This window comes from Cyprinus carpio, chromosome B2, assembly GCF_018340385.1.
Source record: "Cyprinus carpio isolate SPL01 chromosome B2, ASM1834038v1, whole genome shotgun sequence".
In the NCBI taxonomy this organism is placed as follows: domain Eukaryota; kingdom Metazoa; phylum Chordata; class Actinopteri; order Cypriniformes; family Cyprinidae; genus Cyprinus; species Cyprinus carpio.
The window spans coordinates 22206645-22232454 of NC_056598.1; the positions used below are offsets into that span (position 1 = coordinate 22206645).

The window sequence follows — 25810 nt, forward strand, 5'->3', positions numbered from 1 at the left end:
TAACTCTTTTCTATGTCATGCTGATTTGGTGCTCAAGTATTCCACGATTTCTTACAACTAATTTTTTGTGAAAACCATAATTTGTTGTTCAGGATTTCAACAGCATTAATTTGAAATGGAAATCTAAATTTGACAACATCCTTGCATAATAAAAGTAGGCTATTAATTTACTTTAAAAAATATAAAATTAAATTAAATTCGTATTGATACCAGTCTTTTGAAAGGTAGTATGACTATTCATTAGGTGCTAGCAACTGGCACACATTAGATCTCAACATAAATAGGTTTGGTGAACTGGAATAGGATATTTTAGGAAGTGAAATCTGAAGCACAGACCAACTCAGAATTAAAAAAAGAATGTCACTGCCAATAGAGTAATAGTTACTTGTCAATGAGATAGTGACTAATAGAAAAGAAAAAGTACTTAGAAGGCAAAGTAACATGTCTTTATGTAAAAAGTAGTTCAAATTTTTTTTTTTTTTAAATAAGAACTTTTAAAATGAAAATAAAGGAATAAATATAGGCTACAAATGTCATAACAGAGATCTTTTTATTTTCTAGGGACATTCATTTATCCATTGTTTGTTCAGGAGCTGAACTCTGCCAACTCTGTTCTTAGACAGACAATACTGTGCACTGGGGGAAGAACCCGTTTGTTTCCCAAAGAATGGACACGACTGTAGTGGAATAAAGTCATAGTGTTTTAAACATTGTGGGATCTGTAGAACAACAGCACATTGTATAATGTATTATATATTTTATTTTAATGGGCAGATGTCACACATTCTAGTCAATTCTACCACATAGTTGACTTAAATTTTGAACTTTGCTTTAGTTTTTATTAAATCAACTTTTTTTAAACATATTACCCTTTACCTTGGTAAAGGCCTGTGTGCTGAAATCAGTCAGTTTAAAATAAAAAATTAGTTCTCCAGTGATTAACTAGTGGTTTACCTTACCTTCACTACTATAGATACAAGGCCCAAAATGTAACATAATTCTGGACGTGTTTTGTTGTCCTTGTCCAACATGAAAGCAGGGTGTAGGATGTGGGTTATATAACACAGCAAGCTATTGTTCCCATTTACTCCTAAATTACAGACATTTTCCATGCTGGCAACATCTTTCTTTCATTCTTTCTTTCTCTCTCATTTGCTGTTTGTGTTGTTTTGGGTCATAATTTATTTTCAAGTCTTAAGTCTGAAATGCTAATAAAAATTAAACACTTGCACGCACAAAAATGCAAAACATTATCTTCAGGATTAAATGTAGGGAATACAAACACCACAGACTGATGAAAAGAGTACAATAATATGCTCAATATAAAAATACAAAATGATCCATAACAGTCACAGCAACAATATTTATATTGTATCTAATAATCTTGCCAATTGGTGGCAGTATTGCACCTAGAATGTTTAAGGTCAGTCTTTCAGATGAAAAATACTTTTTTAGCCATTACATTATCCTCCACACTACGTGCATGTTTGTTTTGCATTTTCATAACCTACCAAATTCATATTGCTTAAGTTTAGCTGATGAATGATTATCCATGAATGAATCAGTAAATGTACTTCTTGTAATTCTATCCAGCTTCGTCTTTGTCTTCATTCCCATCTTCACTGCCTTCAGTGGGATATACCACCATGAACAACTTCTGCCCCAAGTGTGTCAGTTTAGCTATGTAGACAGACAAAAGAGTGTCTTTAGTTGCCTCTGTAGGCCTCATTCACAATCTGTTTAGTGTAATGCAAATATTTGTATATCATTTTCATCCATCAATATCAATATTAATTTAAGAAAATACCATACCAACAAAGGAGTTGAAGTTCTCAGGCTTGTTTTCCCAATAGATGCCAAATAAATACACAGGAACACCTGACAACATAATGGCCAGACCAATGCAACACACCACAGGCTCCGAGTACAGAGAGAAGATCAGCAGGAATGCCCAGAAAATCAGGAAAATTACTGGCCACGCCAAGCTCACCTGTGGAGTGAAACCTGTTGATTTCTGTAAAGGACTACAAATGTACAGTACCCCCTTCCCCACTCAAAAAAACAAAAAAGTAATCTATAATTATACATCATTACTGTTCACAGCAAATGCTGAGATCTGACAGCTCTTGAGGTTTAATGCTGTCAAAACTACAAAATACAGTCATTAGGATTCAGCCTTACCTTGATTGGTCGATGTATGTCTGGTTCTTTGATGCGAAGCACAATCTGCCCGGCAACAGTGACCCCATAAAACAGGTAGTTGATGAAGCCAACATAGTTGATAAGGGTGTATATGTCACTGGTGCACAACATCAGGAGAGTTGATAAACACTATCAAATAAACCAGCATTTGTTTTGAATATAAGCTCCTACCAATACATTGTATATAATTTACAAAAAGAAAGATTTTTAGATTATTTAAAGGAATAGTTCACTCATAAAGGACCATTTGAGTACAAATGTACTCACCTTCAGGCCATCCAAGACCTGTAGATGAGTTTGTTCTTTCTTCATCGGAACAGATTTGGAGAAATTTAACATTACATCAGTCTATCAGTGAGAAACAAATGATTTTAACTTTAAACCATTGGCTTTGGCCAAAACAACAGTCCATGATCCATAACAACGCTTCCTCCAGTGGAAAAATCCATCCCCTGTTGTCCTCTCACATCAAAATCCACCAACATATTTGTTTAGAAGTTATTGCTTGTAAATGGTGCTTGATCTGTGCATATTTTTCTCCTGATTCAGACAAGATTGCTTTTTCACTGGAGAAAGCAGTATTTTGGATAGAGTACTCGTATTTCAGCTGAAAGCAACAGTTTGAAGCTAAAAATGTCTTAAAGGGTTAGCCGCCTGCGTACTGCTCAGATTTGTCAAAATGGCGCTACGCTGATTTGGAGAGACACAGAGGAGAGGAATTGTTGAATAAAGTCGTTATTTTTGTTTTCTTTGTGTACAAAAAGTACTCTCGTCGCTTCATAACGTTACGGTTGAATCACTGATGGCAGATGGACTATTCTGACGATGCTTTTCTTCCTTTAATTTTTTACTGTTATTTATTTCTATGGGACAGTCTCAAGCCTCCCAGTTTTCATCCAAAATATCTTAAATTGTGTTCCAAAGACGAACGAAACTTTTATGGGTTTGGAACGACATGGGGGTAAGTGAATAATGACAAAATTTTCATTTTGGGATGAAGTATCCCTTTAATAATAAATTTATTACAAACACAGCTTTTTGCTTCACAAGATGTTAAATAATGGACTAGAGTCGTGTGGATTACTTGTTCTGATATTTTTATCAGCTGTTTGGAATCTCATTCTGACGGCACCCATTCTCTTCAGAGGATCCATTGGTGAGCAAGTGATGTAATGTTAGATTTCTCCAAATCAGTTCCAATGAAGAAACAAACTCATCTATATCTGGATGGCCTGAGGATGAGTACATTTTCATTTTTGGGTGAACTTTTTCTTTAAGGAACAGGACAAAGAGCTTACAGTGAAAAGCAAAGCTGGGATGGGTGTACAGCGGTTCACATGAATCATTGCCAACAGACGGGGAAGATGTCCTTCCCTCGCACCTGCAAAGAATAACCTGAGAAAGAACAACTGTCAGTCAAGCTGAAAATACAAAGAAATCCATTGACATTAAAATACAATGCAAACTGGATGAGTAATTGTGCAATAACATGGCATCAAGACTGACCTAGATGATGTGAAAAGGGACCCATTAACCCCTCCGAAGGTGGACAGAGCCACGGAGATGGGCATGATCCATGACATCACCCCAAGCAGCTTTTCACCAAATGTCTGATGGAGATTAAAGAGAAAAAGAAGGCAAAGTTTATAGAGGTAAGCAGACATTCAGCAAAAATGTCAGATGGGTCAGTTCCAATCTACTGATGAATAGGCTGTTTCATTTCCTGATGAAGGAAGAACTCAATAATTTGAGCAGAGCAACTCACCACAGCAACAGCATTGGAGGCAATCAGCTCCTGAGGGCTCATAGCTGTAATATATGCAATATTCGCAAAAACATAGACGAAAGTGACCAGAGGAACTGAGATGAAGATTGCACGAGGCAGGTTCCTGTAAAGAGAAAGTTAAAACCTGGGTTTAATCTCGATTGTAAGTCTTGGGCAAACCTATACTCTCCTGAGCAGGAATACTTTGGTATTTAAAGGGCTAACATGTATAATATTTACGACACCCCAGTTATACATAAATGATCGTTGTAGCCTACATAAATTATCAACTAACCTCTGAATATTCTCAGAAAAACAAAATGTCTTAAATTTTTCTCATAAAATGGCACAATTATTGCCAATTTTTGCATAAAATAATCTCAAAGAAACATCTGGAGTTCTTTCTCATAAAGACCACATTTTTTTATTTTGTGATAATGAGCATCTCTCACTGTACATTTTCCCTGACAAATGGCAGTGTACCTGTAGGGGTCTATGAGCTCTTCTGTTACATAATTAAGAAAGTTCCAGCCTGCATAAGCGAAGGAGCCCTGAAGGAAAGCGAGTGCAATGCGGCCCACGTCATAGGGTTGGAGAGGATGAAATGCATGTTCTGGCTCCAACCAATAAAAATTACCTGGAGACACAAGACAGAGAAGCATTTTATGTGCTATGCCTGAATTAATATGTAGAGAGCATGCAAATTAATGGAGAAAGTTGTATTAACTACTGCATAATCCATTTAATTCTTCATTTCTTATTGTCACATTTCCTGCAGGAAAGCATAGGATGCATTGTAAAGCACTTATTAAACCATCAAAATCAATAGCTCTTTCTTTGACTCTTTTATAAGGAAGACATTCAAAGTTCCTTTTTTGTCTTTGGGATATTAAACACATGAAAGCAGCAGACTACAAACGGCCCAGCATGACAGTCGAATTCATATGTGAGCTTGTCTGTGCTTAATGGATTTATACTCTTTTGTTTATAGTGCAAAAATGGGTCAAATATGAAAAGTATGCCTATGTAATACTCTTAGCTTAATGCCTGCCCTCTTATATTCAAGCCCTTTATGTTCACATCTAATACGAGTGAGTTAAACAAGCCAAACACAGATTTCATTGTTTTCTTATACTGTATTTTTGTACTGCATCTGTTTATCAATATAGATATATATGCTACCATTCAAATGTTTTTAATACTTTATCCAGCAAGGTTGCAGTATGCAGTAAAGGCATGTTTAATGTTACATAAGATTTCTATTTTAAATAAATGCTGTTCATTTGAACTTTTCATTCATCATGGCTTTCATGAACTCTCAGAATTTTTTTTTCGACATATCTCACTCTCTATGAAATGTCATTATTTAAATCAGCATCTTTAAATGCCCACAATTTTATGCTGATAATGCAGAAAGAATTAAGGCACATGTTCTGGAAATGTCAAGAACTAAAAACATTTTGGAATAATTCATTTGTGCTATTGTCATCAGTTTTAAGGAAAAACTTGACAGTTTGGTGATTAATGGTGAAGTTGATTTGAAAGAAAGAAAATGGCTTTATTATTTATGACTGCAGCTAAGACGTAGTTTATATCAAACGTTTGGAAAACAGCAACTGAACAAAAGTAATTCTGGAATGAGATATTTTGTCATACATGCAGCAAAATGTAAAGAGGCAACCTGACAAATTTATTCAAATATGGAAAAAAATATCAGTGAAATATGAGTTAAATATGTTTATGAGTGATGGTAATTAATGTATAGTATATATAAATGCACTATGGACTGTACTGTTATAAATTACCCTGGCAGATCTGCACAATGCCCATGATGATGATGAGGAAGAGGGCGAGGAGTTTGCCTGTGGTGAACACATCTTGTACACGCGTGGCCCAGCGGACACTGAAGCAGTTAATCCAAGTTAACAGCACTACAAGGAAAAGAACAAATTCTAAACATTCAAATTCATATTGATGGCTGTATCCAGAAGTTACATTGAATGAAGACTAAAGTGCGTCATATGTCATATATAGCCTACTGTCCAACTTAAAATTCAGACAAAACAAGCTGCTCTATGAAAATACAGCAATACTAGGAATACTGTTACTGCAGCCAGGGCTTGAAGAAAAAATAAATAAATAAATCGGTTCACTCCGAGCAGAATCAATATTTCAACGTTTCTGTTCCTGTGTTCCTCTGTATTATTAGAGTGCCGAAATAAAGTTACTTTTTAAAAACTATTTTCTTTGCCTATAATAGGCTAATAATAATAATAATAATAATAATAATAATAAAGTATAAAGTTTTCTTTACTCAAAAAGAAAAAGAAATTTTAAAGTCCCCATGAAATCAAAATTAAAGTTTTTTCGGTGTTAGTATCAATATGTTAGTATTAAGGTTATCTATAAGCCAGTGTGCTTATATATATATATATATATATATATATATATATATATATATATATATATATATATATATATATTATATATGCTTATATTATTAATGCCTTGGCTTGGCTATATACGCGTAAATATATATATATATATATAAAGCATCTAAGAATTCATAGTAGCAACCTGTGTGTGTTACTTCAAGAGAGCAACTATACATTTTTGTTGTGTTTTGCTTTCTTTTATATTAATTTATTCATTAATTTATCATTACATCATTTTATTATTCAATTTAACCGTATAATCATTTATAAACATTTTAAGCCATTTTGTACTAATTTCATTGATTTATTAATTGATTAGTCATTTATATTATATTATTTTTCCATTGTTGTTTAGACTTACGATGTGTGGTTTCAAGGGTTATTGTCTTCATGAGTAAGAGATAAAAGGGAATGTTTATGGAAACTCAAGGTTTATGGGATGCTGTTGTTAAGCAGTTTGGTATAACACCACTTGTTGGATTTGTGCTCGTCAGACAAAGGCTGAGCATTGATCCATACGCAACTAAGTCTATTCAATAAACTCTGCTTCTTTTTTTAAATTATCATTACTTTGGCTACTGTTTCTGCTCTTCACTCACTTTTCTCAGTCAACTTCTTGGCTGATTAAAACTGTTAATGAAGTTTTGGGTACCAGAATAAATACTGGTTTTGGGTACTGAACAACTTTGCGGACTAGTGGCAAAATGGATATTTTCTGAAAGGATCTGGCATCCAGAGTTGGACCTAATATTTCTGGCGTGGAACCATGATCTTACTAATCATCATATATTTTTTTTTATATATATATATATATATATATATATATATATATATATATATACACACACACACACACACACACACACACACACACACGTGTATATAGACACACACTTCACTCACTATATATGAAGAGTTCAGATTCAAAAGTGCGGTTTAAAATTTCCTTCTAAAATTAGCATTTTTATCAGTCTCCTATGTGTAGGTTCAGTAATTTCACTTTAATGGCAGTGAATAGGTTGTTTTCATTGCAATTAATGTAAAATAACTTAACATTAACATAAGAGCCTGAGAAAAATGCTAATTCAGATCAGAAATTACAGATCTTCAAATATATATATATATATATAAACACTTGCATATCATTGCTCTTTTGTTTATTTTGATTGCTTCCATTGTCATCATTTGTAAGTTGCTTTGGATAAAAGCGTCTGCTAATATAATCAGACTTTTTTATGATTACTTTTAATTTATTTTTTTATTTATAACTTATTTAAAAGCTTGTACCATATTGATATAAAAATACAAAGAGAAAGAAAATATATTCCATTTGTTAGGAGATGAAAAAGAACAATTAGGGAGAATCAACACATTATGAATAAATTATAATTTATTGCTGTTGTGTGTAATCAGGTAATCAGTAAAAAGTAACTGTAGTCAGATTTTACAATGTAATATAATCTAATTACATGTACTTAATTTTTGGAATCTGATTATGTAATCCAGATTACATGTTTCTACAGTTACTGCCCAGCACCAGATGCTCTTGGATAAAACGTTGTGTCATGGACAATGTAATGTAGCCCAAAACATGTTTTAATTGTCAGCATTTACTTACACAGGCAGACGGCAGCGAGCAGACCCAACGCTCTCTCTGGAGGGAAGCAGGAAGGGAAGAGAGGCTGCAATGCGTAGTTGGCAAATGTGAGGGCAATCACAGCCTGGTTAGTTGGATAGATCACCAACACTGCAATCCACAGCCTTAGAAACCTATACAAAAGACAAGCCCTGTAAGACCTCACGTGCATTACATTTCATCTAAATAAATGAGTTAGTCTTACCCAGCTAGCCCTCCAAAGATGTCCTTAACATAGGAATAGTCTCCACCTGACTTTGGGATTGTGACTCCCAGTTCAGCATAGCACAGAGCACTGATGGCAGTGATTACGCCAGTGAGAGTCCACACTATGAGAGCCAGACCCACTGAGCTGCTATTTTCCAAAACACCCTTTGGACTTACAAAGATCCCAGACCCAATAATGTTACCTGGGAAAATGACAAAAAACAGGCAAGAGGAGTTAACCGAAGCACTTTAGAATGTAGCTCTTTGATGATTGTGTCTGAAAGAAAGTAAATCCCCACTGCCATGTTTCAGTATTTAAAAGAAAATCTTTCCAGATGAGTGGAAGCTGTTAGGCCAACTCTCTAATGCCAGTGCGGCATTTTTGGAATAGTTTTTTTTTTTTTTTTTTTTTTTTTTTTTACATTTTTGATGTTTTGCCATTATTTTGATAGGACAGTTAGTTGACAGGAAGTGTAGTGGGACTTGGGGGTGGGGTCCACGAGCCGGGACTCGAACTTGGTAACTGTTATCCGAAATTCTTAAAATGTCTAAATAACCATAAGAAACTTTTTCAGAAACATAAAACTTGTACTGACTCCAAACCTTTGAACATTAGTGTATAGGTTATATATTATAAAATTCTTGGTCTCGGTGTTCTTCCCTTGTACACGATTTTCTTCAGTGCTTTGTGACCTTGAGGGTTGGTTTCAACCAGTCTGGTAAAATATTAAGAATGCTCATTGTTAACACCTGTTTAGCAGTGAAAAGTTCCTTTGTTTAGAGATGGAATTCTCAAGAGATTTGGAAAAAAAGACAAAGGGAGAATGAAATAAGCAGTTTTGCCACTTTTACTACGGAAGCCTTGAACCACTAGGTGATTATTTTTTTTACTTAAGTACCTTCCTGTGTCCCTTTCTTCCATTATTTATTTTTGCACAAAATAAGAAACCAATTCCTTTATCTTCATGAAAGATGAAGAAAATATGAAACAATTTAACTAAAACAAACATCTGTAAAGTATTATATGTAACTAAATGCAGGGGGGGGAAACAGTTGTGAGTGTAATTTATATATGCACGTGTTTCATGGCTTATCATACAAGGTAATTCTTAGGTTATCAATCTGAATATTAAATATTAATCAAAGGTTTAAAAAACAGTTGTCAATGTTTTAAGTATCACTGTTTTGGGGTTTTATCCCATGTTACAACAGCATCAGACATGATGAGACGTGAACAATTATTTAATTTATGACATTCAAATACCAGAACGTACAAGTTTTTTGACAACAGAGATCTTTAACCAACATCTGACTTTTGAGTGTAAAACCTGAGGGCTTAAAATAAAATAATTCAAAAAAAAGAAAAAAAAAAAGATCTCTCTCTCTCTCTCACACACACACATATATATATTACTGCCAAAACAACAATACCTGTTAATGGACAACACGGGTAGATAGTGACCCGACCTGCTGTAACCCAAACACCTATCAATAGCTTAAATCTCAGATAACACACATTAACCCAGCAGTGAGGTAACTGGCACAGAAATGCTGGTGAGCTTCTTGCATTCAAGTCTAAATTACATGCCGAGTAGTGACCCAGTTTAGGTTTAACCTTGCTACCTAACACCAGACTCCTACTGAGAAATCTCTTCACTGTTTATAATCCTTACTTGGGCCCTACCTGTACATCAGCTCCACGCGGTGTTTGCTCTGGATGGAGTTACCATTCACATGCTTTATTTCTCATTTATATCATAGAGATATAATATTAAAAAATGTAATTAAATGATGTACTTTATGCATATATCCTACACCTAGTATGGTGATGGTAAAGGATATTTAAAAAAAAAAAAATTTGTGTTTTTTGGTCCTTACAATGAAAATATTGGACATACAATCAGTTTCATTGTATGGTCAGTTCTTTAAAATATCATGGATATTCATAAACATCTCATCTTATGAATTCAGGGGACACAAACTATAGGCTTACTTTTATTTACTGCATGTATTTTTATACCATATAAAGGGCAAGGAGAATATAAAGAGGAAACGTAATGCATAAAACAAAGACTTACCCACAATAATACCACAAGCACTGAGGAGTCCGATCTCTTTCTTCAAGGTCACTGCTGGTTCTCCGTCGTTGGTATCTGTGTCTGGCACTGATGCAGCCCTGCGTCGGGCGCCACTGCTGCTCATTTTCACACAGACAGCAGCAACTCTGTGCTTAAGTGTTGATGCTGAGAGTCTCCGTAACTTTATCCTCCCACCCCAAACTTTATGTGATAATCTTATAAACCCGCCCACAGTGTTCTGGTTTGGTCTAGTTTAATAGATGAATGCAGAGAGGCAATATTATGCAACTACAAAGAGATTTTGTATTTAGTCATTTGGTAGCGCAATGGAATCACAATAGTCTTGCAGCACCAAATCTCAACTTAAGGTCAAAATAAATAGATAAATCTGGGTCATAATCAGGCAAATAAAATTATGCCATTTGAATGTTTGTCCTCTTAACCCACACTTACTGGTATTAAAATCAAGACATTAAAAAAAAATCTAAACCTGTTAGGGTGTGGAAAACAGCAGCAAAATATTATTGTTACGTCCCAAGGCGTATTTTTTTTTTTTTTGTATTTTGGTGTTATATTTGTGCAGTATTTGATATTGCTGCTATGTAGATACAGTTTTCCTTTTGGCAGTGTTGTGGTGTTTTGTTCTCTCACTCTCTCTCTTCCCTCTACTCCATGCAAAGCTTAATGCGAGATTAAGCTCTTTTAATTTCAGAACTACCCGAGGATCTATGGAAGCTGCATTTTTACTGCTAGCTACTGAACTTGAGTCCGCTTCTGTGCCAATGTCAGCTTCATCCCCCTGCTCTAGTGTTTGTTCTGGGAAGATACCTGCCTCTACTAACTTATACAAGTCCTCTTATCGCTTGTTTACTCTAGAATCTGTTATGTTATAAAAGTCAGCTATTAAAAGCAGATCGTTTTTTCGACAACAGTTGAATTCCTTCAAAGGAGGAGACAGAGTGAACTTTATCAAATTGAAATCCATATTTTCAATAATATAGGACCTCCTCACCCACCAAAGTTTAAAGCAGCCAAACAAAACTTACCTAGACAAAAAATTTACGTTCAAATTTGCGTAATATTAACAAAATGGACGAGCCCCTAATTGTTACGTGCTTCACTAGAGTCAGGAAGGGGGTAACAAGGAAATTTACAAATGGAAGCCAGAAAAAAAAAAAAAACTCAGTAGGCAATCAGGAACTCCTCTCTCCTGTCCCAGCACTCCACAAAAATCACACAGATTTTTGTAACATGGTTTATTTGACAAGTTAAAAAAAAAAAGGTACAAAGAGGGGAGAAAATAAAGCTTCGGGAGGGGACCAGGCCAAAACAACAAACATAAAAGGTCTAACTTGGGGAGGAGCACTTCTTAAACTCACAAAACAAAGTTAAATCACACAGATTTTTGTTACACTCAGGAAAAAGGGTTTATTTGACAAGTTCAAAAAAAGCTACAAAGGGGAGGAAATAAAGCTTCGGGAGGGGACCAGGCCAAAACAACAAACATAAAAGGTCTAACTTGGGGAGGAGCACTTTCTAAACTCACAAAACAAAGTTAAAAATAAACAACAGAAGTCTTACCTTACTCCCTTTCTAACCAAAAACAGAAGAAAACATGGACATAAAAAAAAGACATCCACCTCACTACTGCTCCAAAAATGGCAATTATAAAGTTTGAACTTAAATCTCAAGTTGTGAATTTACCGGAGTAAAACAAAGCAACAACATCTCTCCAAAGATTCAAAGGTGAACACGTTGTACAACAAGAAGGCCAACAGACCAACTACTGGCACACATGCTAATGTCTGGGACAGGAGAAAACGGTCTCCGGCTTCACACAGAGTTTCCAGCTTTATCCACAAGTTTCTAAACTCAGGCATTTCAAAATAACCAAACCAACATTTCATATGCTGTGCAAAGTGATCGTTCCACTGGTTGGTTAAGTTATCCCGTCCCATCATGCAAACTCACATGACTTATTTTATGCACATGGTGGAATTTATTTGGTAAATGTGTTTCCATCGTATTTTATTCACATTTTTTCTTATCGCAAAAAAAGTTTATCCTACTCAGTAGTGTGCATAAGTGTTTTATGCACATTCTTAGAATTTATGAGCATTGAGGCATTTCTATTAAGCGTTTTTTTAATGCAATATTCCAAAATGCGCATAAAACTAGGTGGATGGAAACATAGCTATTGACACTTCTCAGTTTTAACTCTGTCATAATTATGACTTTCTATGTCAATGACTTGGTACATCATAATTATGCTTTACCAATGCATGTTTTTTTTTTTTCTTATGTGGCAGAAATGGGCCACCATATACGATAAAAGTTTATATATATATATTATATATATATATATATATATATATATATATATATATATAAATAATACTTAATATTTTTATTTTATATTTATTTAAGATCTAAACATTGATTTGTAAATATAGACTGACAAACATATACATGCACAATGGGGCTGCAACAAAAAAATTTCAGCGCTTCAAAGGGCTAAATTTGTGTTTGCTAGGGGCCAAATGACAAAAATGAGCTCTTTGGCCAAAGAACAAAGCTTCAGCTCAGCCAGCCATGCAAATCAACAAGCTTTTTCCTAAAGCTAAATTTTAATTTCTTTGTATAGTGCTTTTCACCATGCATACTATTCCAAAGCTGATTTACACACAATAATGTCTTACATGCACCCCGGTGAGCTGCCAAAGGCATCAGTGCCAGTGAAGAAACTCCCTAAGATGTTCTTAGTAGCTCTAAGTAGAAGAAACCAAAACGCAGCTGAGGAAGCCCACTTCCTCAGACTGGCACATTTTTAACAATAACCTAAACAATGATGCAATGACTTGTAAAATTGAACTCCAAAGAAATTAGTGTTAAAGAATAACTGAATAAAATGAAGAAAAGTCTCAGACGCAAATTACATTCATAACTAAATTAGACAAAGCAAGTGCCTTCTCTAGTGTCTTCTAAAGTTGCTCACCAAGAAGACAAGGATCACAATAAATGGTGCTTAAAATGGATATTTGTGAATATTCCTTGCATGATGCTAACAAATAGGTTTAGATGTCTTGGCAAACACTCTTGGAGAAATTTCCCTTTTGTTCATATGCTGCTCTCTGTTAATGAGTGTTCATGAGTAAACAAAGAAAACAAAATCTGCGCTGATGGGTTCCCTGCCTATAATTGTTTAGCTACAAATTACTTATCTCTTAAATACATTCAATAGCTAATGTGACAGTTCTTTGCCTAAAACAATTTGATGCTTATGTAAGTTTTATATAATTTATTCCATATTAAAATATTCATGTGAACACTGAGGCTCTGTTTGAGCATCCTGACCAGCCCCACACAGCAACACTGTTTCAACTACGGCTGTCATGATTAGGGTTGGGATTCGTCAGAAATTTTCTGGTTCCGGTTCCATTAAAATCATTAAACAACTATTAAAAAAATAGTGTTAAGGAAAAATGCACAATACTCAACTACTCAATGCTCAATACTGTTTATTACTCACTGTCAACTTAATTTAAAGTTTGGCAATGTCAAAATTCAACATGTATTACAGTATACAAATTTTCAGGTTCAGATTCCAGTTCCATTTAAATGAACTAGTATTGTTTTTTTTTTTTTTACAATTTTACCTTCGTTGAATGTAGTGTTGCTGGAAGGTTGTAAGTAATGTTAAGTATTGCTAGTCCATCAATCAGCATGTGCTTCAAAGCTGATGTTTTTTACACGATCAATAACATTTTGCTTTTCAAGCAGGAATAAGCTGGTTGGAGAAATAGTTCCTTGATGGCTAAGACACTTGTTCATTTCCCTAAATTAATGAAATATAAACTGTTATACTTATAACCATGTATACACACACTCCATAAAGCCCCTATTTTACAAATAATAATGCAGTCAGGAGATGGTGTGATGCAATTAGTGGTTTCCACATTTTTAAACATTTAAAATGCATGAAAATAAATATTTTCTATCACTTTATTTATCACTCTTGAAATGACCTGTACACTAAATAATCTAACCCTCATACTTGCATAACATTAGCAGTCTATTTATTTAGTGGTCCAAGCTGAAGTCAGTATGTATATTAAACAGTTATCAAAGGTGCAAGTGGGCGTACAGTCGTGGGAAACATGTGTTCGGCAGTTAAAGACACGATGTGCTCAGTAATTAAAGAGGCAGGGCGGCGTTTCTGTTATTTGGTTTGTGACATCCTTTACGGGAAACGTCAGAAAACTGGCGCAAGGCTGCTCACAGCGCTTGGTCACGTGTCGCACCAACCCTAGTCATGATATCAGATTTCACAATACATATGGAGTATTAAATAAGTCATAATTGTAAGATAGTCAAAATCATGAGATATAAAAACATAATTGAGATAAAAGTTCAAAATTATAACAAAAATTAACAAAACGTAGTCATATAAAGTAGAATTTGTCGATTTTACTTTTTATGTCAAAATTTTGTGTCATAATTTATGCCTTTTTATCCCATAATTTTGACTGGTCAATTATTATTTTTGATTATCTCATAATTGGGATTTAGTATGAAATAATAACCTACAAGAATTCACTATAATGTTATCACAATATCTATAAAAAACCTAATTCAAATGATTCTTTAACTTTTTTGTTTTCTTTTTTTGGCCAATGAATAACATGTAAATGTGTACAATAGGATACAAAAATAAATGTTTCATGTTAATCCACACTTCCTGGATACAAAATGAGTGTTAAGGTGCAATACTGCCACCTATTATGAAGTGTCAACTAGAAATAATTATGACAAAAAGTAAAAAATTGAGAAAGGACATTGAAAAGTCAACTGTCATAAAAAGTAATATTTGCCAATTTTCACTTTTCATGCCATAATTCTGACTCTTTAACATCTAATTTTGATTTAGTATGTCATGATCATGATCTACATTAATTCACAATAATGATATTGCAATATCTATAGAAACTGTGCAAAAACATCTAATTCAATTTGTTCTTTTTTGGCCACTGGATTATTTATGCATAATAATAATGCAATATGTATTTATTTTGTGTGTGTGTGTGTATATATATATATTTTTTATTTTATTTTTTTTATTTATTTTTTTTTTTTTTTTTTAAGTGTCATGATCATCATTACCTGCATATTGCAACATAGATTTATGAAATGGAGTGAGTTTGTCTTGGGAAATTTTATAAAATATATCGGAGAGAAAGATCACAGTTTTGTACCTTTTTTTATTCATGTTGCAGGACAATACATATTTTTTTAATATGGAAAAAAAAAATGTAGAAAAGTATGGGATATGTTTTCTAACATGGCCTGACTGGGGACATCATACTATGATTATTCTCACAACGGGGCTTTGCAGGGCACTGGTGGACAATTGGGAAAAAGGCTGATATATTATGTAGAGTGACAAAATAGACTGTTGGGACTCACTTTATCAGTTCTAGAAACAATAGAATTCAAAAACTAACAGCTTTTGTGTTATTAATATATTTTTGAAACATCAGAAGAGTATGAACTAAGAAAGAGCACCAGGACATCGCGCATTGCTTTAAAGGATACCTCGTAAGTGCTGTTTTAATTTCCATTCTTATGAACATTACAGAAATGGCCAAAGATACATAGCTGTCATGGTGAACAATCTCCTTGAGTGTAATTGGGCCCTTGAAACAAGATATTTAAACCTGCCACTTGATTGAAAACCAGATTGTTTATTAAAAAAAAACAAAAGTCAGTGTAACCCCATGTGTCAGCAGATGTCAGCTTGCTACAGGCCGATGGTGTAAGAGCGGCCAGAAGGGTTGTGAATGGCGGAGCATATAGGCTCAGTCACAGCCCATTCATACCAGACCTTCTTTCCATTGTTACACCTCCAGAACCTCACGCTCACGTTATCGCCAGAGGACAGCGGGATCGGCTGCTGCATGGGGAGAGAGAGAGGGTGGGGGGGAGGTGTTAGGATTACACTCCCAACGTGGCTGTACACTTCAGCGCATTAACTGTGGAGTCGATAAACTGCCACGCTCTGACAGTGCTTAGCTGGCTCCTTTCAAACTGAAAGTGGTAATTGTATTTATGTCCATGCCAGATGTTCACACCAAATGGTTTTACAAGAAAGTGCGTGCATTGAGTGATGGATAACGGTCATATACTGAGATAAAACACAGTAGCATTAATAATACAGTTTCAGTGGAACCAGACTGTTTCATAAAATCAAATATAAAGATAAACTGACAGCTATAACGAAGCACACTAGCACTCAATGAGAAGGGATTCCCAGAATGCAATGGGATGGGCTAAGTGAAAAATGCACTCCTAACTTCTGAGTAAATTTTTGTGGTGTGTATACTTCTATTAAAAAAAACATCAGGTGGAGGAGCTACTATTATTTTAATATTAGTTTGTTTTTTAATAAATATCATAAGGTCATCAGAGCTACATTTATTTGATCAAAAATACAGAACAACAACAGTAAAATGGTTAAAACAATTTTAACAATTTAAAACAACTGTTTTCTATTTATACATTCATTTGAATTTTTAAATTGTAATTTATTTCAGTCATGGATAAACTGAATTTTCAATAGCCATTTCTCTAGTCTTCAGTGTCAGTCTTCAGACATCATTCTAATATGTTGATTTGCTCAAGAAACATTGCTAATTATTATCAGTGCTGAAAAGCAGCTGTTCTGCTTAATATTTTGGCGGAAACCAAGATAGTTTTTTCAGGATTCTACAATTAATATAAAGTTCAAAGAACAGCATTTATTTGAAATAGATGTTTTTGTAGTAATGTAAAAGTTTGTCATTTTTGATTAATTTGACCTTGTTGAATAAAATGTAGTGTATAGAGTTATAGAAATACAATAACAATAAATACCAAACCAAAACAAAGATAAAACATTTAAAATTACACAAGGTGTTTTACATTTACATATGATAAAAATGATAAAACTTTTTCTTAAACAATATTATTAAACCAATCCATAAGTGAGCTTGTATACTTACATTAAAAGCGGGACAGTCCAGTTAAATGTGTTTAATGGAAAGAGGGGTACAAAAAAGTACTGAACTTACTTTCAGAGGGAATAGAATGGGGAACCAGGAGAACATCCCAGGAGAGTGTGTTTCAGGTTTTATACCTGCAAGCACAAAGAAAGAGACATTTATTTGTCACTAAAGCAACAGACACACAAACTGCACTTTTGTCCAGTAAATTTGACACAATAGAGTACTTTAAACACTCTGTATCTACAGTTTGATGCATTTGATTCTATTTGAATAGAAATTAAATAGTTTTACTTATTATATAAATGAGTCTTAATTGCCCTTTTCTGATAACCATGCCAATTTGTGGTCATTAAGCCTTACATTGTGAAACAGCCTTTAAACTGACATTGTGTGCCACTACTAAAAGACTTACTGAGCGTGACGTCTTTGTAGAGTGTGGCCTCAAAATATCCAGCAAAGCCGTGAAGCACTGAATTACATCCAATCAAGAACCGTAGACACTGATACCGGTTATTATTCATATCTGTACAGGATAAAGATCAAGAGTCAATGGCTTCATAAAAAAAAAATAAAAAAAAAGAGTAACAAAATAAAATTAAAGGAACGATTTTTGGACTACATATGTTCTTATGCATCTGTTTGTCTTGTCTCTGCCTGATCCTGTACCTGAGGTGGGATGTACGAAGGTGAAGCAGGGTTTGGGGTCTGCAAGTTGGTGGAAGTTGTGTAGTCTGACAACATATGGTGTCTCAAAATGGCACTCGGGGTCTTTGTCTCGCTCCCGACACCCACGCACTTCATTATATAGTTTAGAAGAAGACAGTGGAGCCAGAAAGGACGTGTAAGAGCAGGGAATGCTTATGCCATCATCTAAGAGAAAACAAGAGTCCATGAGTGGATCAGAAGATGTAAAACAGGGCGAATGAAAAATTATAGAATTTTTATAATAAATAAATAAAAGATGATTTAATATCAAACCTTTGAGGAAGTGCTGTGCTCCATCAAGGCACTCGGGTGAAAGCTCATTGTCTCCGAATGACCCTAAAAGCTCGCTCACAATGATATCTGCTTTCTCTGGAGCAGTCCATTCCCTCATGTCACATGACACAACGGTCACCTGATCACCCCACTCCTCAAATTTCCAGTTCTCCAGCCTGAGAAAGACAGGGGAACACCAAAGTACCGTTGATTTACATAAATTATTACACTTGAAATCAAATGAACACATCTGAAAACAAATTACACACTTTTCCTTTAAAACACCTTTAAAGCATCACATTTACTTATTTAAAAAGTTTAATAGTTTAAAATGTTTTAATAGAATTAATGTGAAAGTGAACGGTTTAAAACCAACAAAAAATATATATTCACATACTCTTTAAAAGTTTGGGGTCAGTAATATTTTCTCTAATAAATTAAATATTAATAAAATATTTTTTTTTTACAAAAGATTTCTATTTCAAATAAATGCTGTTGTTTCTACTGCTATTCTACTCATTCATCAACGAATCCTGAATAAATAAGCACAACAGTTTTCAATCTAAGAAATGTATTAAGAAGATAATAATAAGAAATGTTTCTTATGCATCAAATCAGCATATTAGAATGATTTCTTAAGGATCATGTGACACTGAAGACTGGAGCAATGGCTACTGAAAATATAGCACTGCCATCACATGAATAAATAACTTTTTCAAATATATTAAAATAGAAATGTGTTTTTTTAAATTGTAAAAATACTTCACACAATTTTTACTGTATTTTGATGAGCATAAGAGACATTATAAATCTTCAATTACAGTATTGTGTTATCAAGAGAAGGGGAAAAAAGGAGGAGGAAAAAAATGGACACTCTAACATTAAGTTACTTACGTGACAACAGCATTTGGGTTCTTCTCGACGGCATACACACGCAGTTTCCTCTTAGCCTGTTTTGCAGCACGAAGTGAGGCATTTACCAGTGGACCACGACCTGCACCTAGTACCATTAAAACCCTGAAAAGAAATCTCAGTGTTGACAGTCTGCCAAGCAAATAGCATATCTCTGAAATTTCTAGTTCATCAAGAACTGACAATGGGACACCTGGAAGTATTTGAAGTCACTTACTGCACATTGGTTTCCATCTGATCTTCAGGAACTCTGTCTAGTAGACATCTATATACCGCCTGTACGGAAAGACAATTCACCATTTTTTTCTTTCTTTTTTCTCAAGTGGTGCCTTTCCTCCACGACAGTTGCACACTACCATTCACCAGTTAGTAAGATGCACTTATTTGATAAAAAATAACAGCTAAAATGGCAATATTGTGAAATATTATAACAATGTAAAGAACTGTTTTATATTTTAAAATGTAATTTATTTATGTGATAGCAAAGATGAATACTGAAATCCAGTCTTCAGTGTGAAGTCTTCAATGATTTGGTGCTCAATAAAAAAAAAATGTATTTATAAAGGTTGTGCTGGTTATTTTTTTGTGGAAACTTTTTTTTTCTTTTTTTTCAGAATCCTTCAATGAACTGAAAGTACAGAATAGAACAGTATTTTATACAATGCAAGTCTTCAATGTCACCTTTGGCGAATTTAATGTGTCCTTGATGAATAAAAGTTCATTTCTCTTGAGGAAAACAAATCTTACTAACCCCAAGCTGTTGAACAGTAATGGATATGAATGCTAAGGTGCTCAAACATTTGCTCTAGTGTTTTTAAAGGGATACTCCAGCCCAAAATGAAAATTGTGTCATTAATCACTTACCCCAATTTCGTTCCAAACCCGTAAAAGCTCTGTTCGTCTTCAGAACACAATTTAAGATATTTTGGATGAAAACCGGGAGGCTTGAGACTGTCCCATAGACTGCCAAGTAAATAACAGTGTCAAGGTCCATAAAATTCTCGTTATTTTTGTTTTCTTCGCTTACAAAATGTGTTCCCGTCACTTTACTATAACCCAGATTGCACATCTGATGGCAGATGGAGTATTCTGATGACGACTTTCATACCTTTTATGAACGGAGCTTCTACGGGTTTGGAATGACATGGGGGTAAGCGATTAATGACAAAATTTTCATTTTGGGGTGGAGTATCCCTTTAACACATTTCTATGCGTTTGCTAGGGTATTTCCTTACAAACCCAAATGAACAATTAATTGCTAAATGAATAAATGTACACTATACCAGTCAAAAGTTTTTGAACAGTAAGATTTTTAACATTTTTTTTTAAAGACATCTCTACTGCTCACCAAACCTGCATTTATTTGATTTTTGGTTCAGAGTAAAGAGTAAATTTTTAAATATTTTTTTACGATTTAAAATAACTGATTTTGCTTTTGACTGGTAGTGGTAGTGTAAAAGTAAAAGAGATCCCCCAACATTATCATATTGTGACCCCTAGATATGGCTCAGTTCCCCCTTTTTGCCCACTTTATCATTTAACATGAGCTATAATGATGCAACAAACACCACTAATGAGAATAAATAACTGGTGACCAAATGATGATAGATTCTGCTTTCCATTACCAAATTATTTTAACTCACCTGTTGGTACTGAGAATATTTGATGGGATCCTTTTCGAAAACTTCGTACGTCTGTGACTCCAAATTGTCCATTAAAGGCTGATAAAAACAATTAGGCATTACATTAGCATAACTGAAACCAAAATAATCAATAATGTGCTGAAAAACTCACTAGGCAAAAAGTATATCCTTTGAAAACAGACCTGCAGTGGTGACTGAAGGTAATCTTCATAGCCTTTGGCGAAGAGCTCGTAGGCATTAGGCTGTGGACGGTTTTGGTTGAGGTACTCTAGATACTGCAGGTACGACCGCAAGTCTTTCTCACTGTGGCGGTTTGCCCCTGTGAAAATAAACTGAGCCTCCAGCTAGGGAGACCCTAGAATGTTAGACAACCTTCCTGAATAGAATGAATCTGACACCATATTTTGGGTAAAATTTACCTTGAAGAGGCGAAAGATGACTCGCTGGTGGGCTTTTGAAAGGACCGGAAACCCTTTTTTATTGGTTAGAAAAATGCTGGTAGGGAGAATGGCTGCTTTGATTGGCTCTCCAAGCCACTTGTCGATTAATGTATCAGATGGCAGGTCTGCTCCAATTTCAATAGCTCACAAAGAAGAGAAAAACCCCCAGAAAAACTGTTAGTATTCACCACTTAATTTTTAATAGGCAATTATAAGCACTTCAATTTTGAGTTTTTTGTTCTTACCAAGGCAAATCCTCTTGTTATAGTCACAGAGTGTTCTGAATGAGTGCCACCTGAAGAGGAAAAAGGAAATTAAATGAACAGAGGCCAAAGATTGCTTTATTCTCCATGCAGCTGAGTGATTTAATTACACAGCAGACCCAAATATGGACTAGAAAAAAAGAAAAGAAAAAAAAAATCATATTCATCCTTAATGAGATGTTTTAATTAGATATTTAATATCTTTATTTAATTGAACAAATGGCTTTGTTTCAGCTCTCTCACCATGCCCAGGTCTTCTCATCATTGCCGCCATCATCCATTTGTTTAGATGACTCGTTCTCGATGAGATCTTCACGCGTGTCCTCGGGGTCTAACAGTGGAACGTGTATCCAAAACTATGTAATTAAAGACAAATCAACATTGAACTAATTAATTCCTAATCAACAAAGCAAGTAGCATTACAAGCAATAAAAGAGCAACCTACTGAGAAAAAACAAACAAATGTGTTTCTGCTTGCACACTGATGCACTACACGTGGCTTTGCATTATAATAGTGTGCCCTTATTGGAACAGAGGTTGTGTCTTTGTATTTTGTACAAATGCTTTAAATAACTTACTTTCTAATAAGCCAGCATGATAGAGTACATTACCACTTAAAAGGTTTGGGGTCAGTAAGATTTTTGTAATTTTTTATGAAAGAAATCTCTCACAAAGGGTGCATTTATTTAATCAAAAATACAGTAAAACAGTAATATTGTGAAATATAATTATAAAATAAATTATTTTATATTATAATTTTTTTTTGTGACGGCAGAGCTGAGTTTTCAGTGTCACACAATCCTTCTGAAATCATTCTAATATGCTGATTTGCTGCTCAAAAGCATTTCTTACTATCAATGTAAAAAAAAAGTTAAGTTTAATATTTTTGTACAAATATAAATTATAATTAAGCACATTGATACATTAAAATGACAGACTAATAAATATTGCAAAAGGACCAGATTATGTCACTTTTAAGTATAATGCATACAGTATTATTTTAAATAATAGATGGACAGCAAGTTAAAATGATAAGCAGTCAACTCAAACCACTAATTAAAATTCCATTAGCGAAAAAAGAAAAGAAATGGAAGCAGTAGGAACGAGGGTTTTGTGTAAATAATAGGCCCAGGGTGTATACATAAGCAAATAATAGTGTGTTCTGAGCATATTTGTTTTCATTTTATGCTACAGATTTCCATTACCATGCAAGAGTGGTGTCCTGTGTGGATGTGGTTAAGCAGGATTCGAGCCAGGTTGGCACAGTGCGGACCCCTTAGGGGGATCATGAAAGCTGGCAACCCCAGATAAGCACAGAAATTGAGCTCCTGTACCAGCGCCTGCAGCAAGGGCACAAAAGACATTAGGAGCAGTGATCACATCAAAATAAACAACAAATCTGCTCAGCTTCCTCTTTGTTGGGCCGATCTCCAATAAATGGCCCTCGTTTGCATCCAAGACTTGATTACAGCTATAATGACACTACTGTTTGAAGAAGCTCTTATCAAAAACCCAAAAGGGTCAAGATATTGTGCTCATGTGTATGCATTATTTGTGATACAGCAATAAGTTACAGCTTATTAATAATATCAGATTAGACAAGGAATATATTTAGTAGGGTAAAAATAAGGACCTCAAAAATATAGTTAATGAAAAAAATAAGACATTATGAACATACTTCTTCTGAATTCCTGCGTTCTGTGGTCAGCTCTGAGTCTGTCTCAATCCAGGGTGACAGCTTTCCCACGATAAGTGTGTTCCAATCTAATTAGAAAGAATGGACATCTTATTATTACAAAGATACAATCGCAACATTTAAGGGCATGTAATTCTGTAAATGTAATTGCACAGAGTATCATGGATAAAGAAAATGGAGAACAAGTTAGCTATCCAATCTTTAATTTAAAAAAAGGAACTTAATGAGGAACTGACATTACAGGGTCTGATCATACAATATTTAATCATTGAATTTTGTCCCATGAGGATTGTTTAAAAGCTAATTAAGGTTTTTGTGGCAAAAATAGTCATGATTTAGGTTTCATAACCACTTTCCATTCTCTTTCTTACCCTTAAAATGTAATAGATTGCTTTTAAGTCTGTCTTTGAATGTGAAATGTGACTTTACAAAATTTTACTGTTATCATTAATTCTTTTTTTTCTCAGGATTAATATTATCTGCGTAACTTCCTCTAAATAATGTGGGGAAGTCATGGCCTAGTGGTTAGAGAGTTTAACTCCTAACCCTAAGGTTGTGGGTTCGAGTCTGGGGCCGGCAATACCACGACTGAGGTGCCCTTGAACCCCCAACTGCTCCCCGGGCACCGCAGCATAGATGGCTGCCCACTGCTCTGGGTGTGTGTTCACGGTGTGTGTAAGTCACGTCATAATCTCACTCTCAAGTTTCTGATCAGAAAGATGCAGAAGTTTTGGACTAGGTAGGATGTTTTTGAGTTCTTACAGTTAGAATATGTTTTCAAAGTACACTGATGTATCACTAAAATAGAACATTTTCTAATGACATGATTAATTTAAGAGCTTGAAGACCTCAAAAACATTTTTCCCCTCAATTCACTGTATTGGATGAGTGAAACTTTATTATGCACAGCGTTTCTTATATCTCACCTCTGCCACATAACAGCAGGTCAGAGCGTGTTTGGGCTCCGGGTCGTGACTTAGCAGGGACCAGTTCATACTCCCGTCGGAACCGTGGGTGGAACAGTGGCATGCACAGGAAATCAAAACTATAGGACAGAATGATATGGATTTAGACAAACAGTGCACACAAAGAAAACAGATATTAGTTCTTATACACGTTTAAAATAAATGCCAAAATTCATCAATAGGAAAGGGTCTTCCAATTTTGTCTTAGATTTTATTGATATCTGCTTAGGAATCAATAAAGTACATCTTTTTATTATAAAAACACCAAGCTTGTATGGCATTACAAAGCAAAACGTGTGTAATTATAGTGATAAATTATTTATAATACTATGATTCAGAGGTTAGATTGCTCAGCTATCAAATGTTCAGCTTTCCCATCAGTCTCACAATCCTATCAGTCAGTGAGGTCAGAATAATTATAATGCATGCATGTCTAATCACCTCCACTTTGAATAATAACTGAACAGATGTAATACTTCTGTAACATTTTTTTGTGCTGGAAAACGAACATTTCTCATCAACAAGACTGAATGAATCCATTCAAAAACATCTATTAAATACTAAAACGAACCAGTAAAAATTATAAACACCTATTCTGATGGTGTTTTAAAGCTTTCAAAAGAAAGCTGTATGTTATTGCCCAGAACTGGTGTGCAGACTCATGTGTGAGTTAAAAGCAAATGTGAAGAAGCCGCTAACAGCTAGCAAATGCTCATGTGCATCACGTGCAGCGACCTAGCCGAGCCAACTTCAAGCTGAGCACACTTCATTTAGCCACAACGCTGAGATAATTTGACTGCTTACTGGGCCGAAAGCTCTCTTTGCTTACCCTAATTTGGCGACCGCAGCGAGGGTGTCCGCCACTTCGGGAACACAACTCAAATCTCTCCCGCAGGAGACCCTGCTACCTGCACCGCCGGACGCCATCGTTAGGAGACAGGATGGGAGGGAACATGAAACTGATAGAGGACTACGGAGAAACTGACGTCATGTTGGCTCAAAATAAGAGTCCTTGCATTTTTAGCAACAACGCGGGGATAGATCCAAAATGGCGATTGCCTGAAACGCAGCTTCTCTTTCTCGTGCAACCAACGCGAGACTTCAGAACGAGATCAGACTATTGGGCAGACGTGATGCTGCAGAAAGAGACGATGCGATCGCTGGCGAGTTCGAATTTGCTCCAATAACTCTGAGGGAACGTTTAATTAGTTTTAAGGGGACGAGTCGTTTATGTAATAAGCAGCTTGTTTTTGATACGACGGGGTCATTCATCTTTAACTGAGTTGCGATAACCACGGCAACGAATTCTTTTAATTAAACTAAGCGCTGCTTATTTCCAGATTAAACCCACGTGACATGGATTTTGCCCTGGAATTTTACAAATAATATTTAAAGGCTTTACCGTTGCCTGAAGCAGAATAGCTTTCCAAAACAGATTGAATTAGCTACTCAAATCTCTTACCCCGGAATATTAGAAATGAACCAAATAGTTAACAAGAAATCACTTAGATTTGAATACTTGTATTAATATATCTGATTCTGAAACATTG

General features: G+C 34.9%; 2 protein-coding genes across 2 annotated transcripts; both read right to left on the minus strand.

Moving 5' to 3' along the window:
• Window positions 1-533: 533 nt before the first annotated feature.
• On the minus strand, window positions 534-10518 carry slc7a8b (solute carrier family 7 member 8b). The gene is made up of 11 exons (XM_042718696.1): window positions 10324-10518; window positions 8244-8448; window positions 8021-8172; window positions 5773-5898; window positions 4451-4604; window positions 3968-4091; window positions 3709-3812; window positions 3501-3597; window positions 2182-2331; window positions 1813-1990; window positions 534-1680 (listed from the first exon to the last, which is right to left on the minus strand). The coding sequence occupies exons 1-11, from the start codon at window positions 10445-10447 to the stop codon at window positions 1586-1588; spliced, it is 1509 nt and encodes a 502-aa protein (XP_042574630.1). The 5' UTR covers window positions 10448-10518; the 3' UTR covers window positions 534-1585.
• A 5043-nt stretch (window positions 10519-15561) lies between these two features.
• On the minus strand, window positions 15562-25350 carry LOC109067790 (protein arginine N-methyltransferase 5). Its single transcript, XM_042718697.1, has 16 exons — window positions 25090-25350; window positions 24222-24340; window positions 23278-23363; window positions 22805-22939; window positions 21843-21955; window positions 21582-21631; window positions 21316-21479; window positions 21079-21240; window positions 20897-20974; window positions 19471-19529; window positions 19236-19358; window positions 18342-18517; window positions 18030-18233; window positions 17776-17886; window positions 17430-17494; window positions 15562-16273 (listed from the first exon to the last, which is right to left on the minus strand). The coding sequence occupies exons 1-16, from the start codon at window positions 25185-25187 to the stop codon at window positions 16121-16123; spliced, it is 1896 nt and encodes a 631-aa protein (XP_042574631.1). The 5' UTR covers window positions 25188-25350; the 3' UTR covers window positions 15562-16120.
• Window positions 25351-25810: the final 460 nt, after the last annotated feature.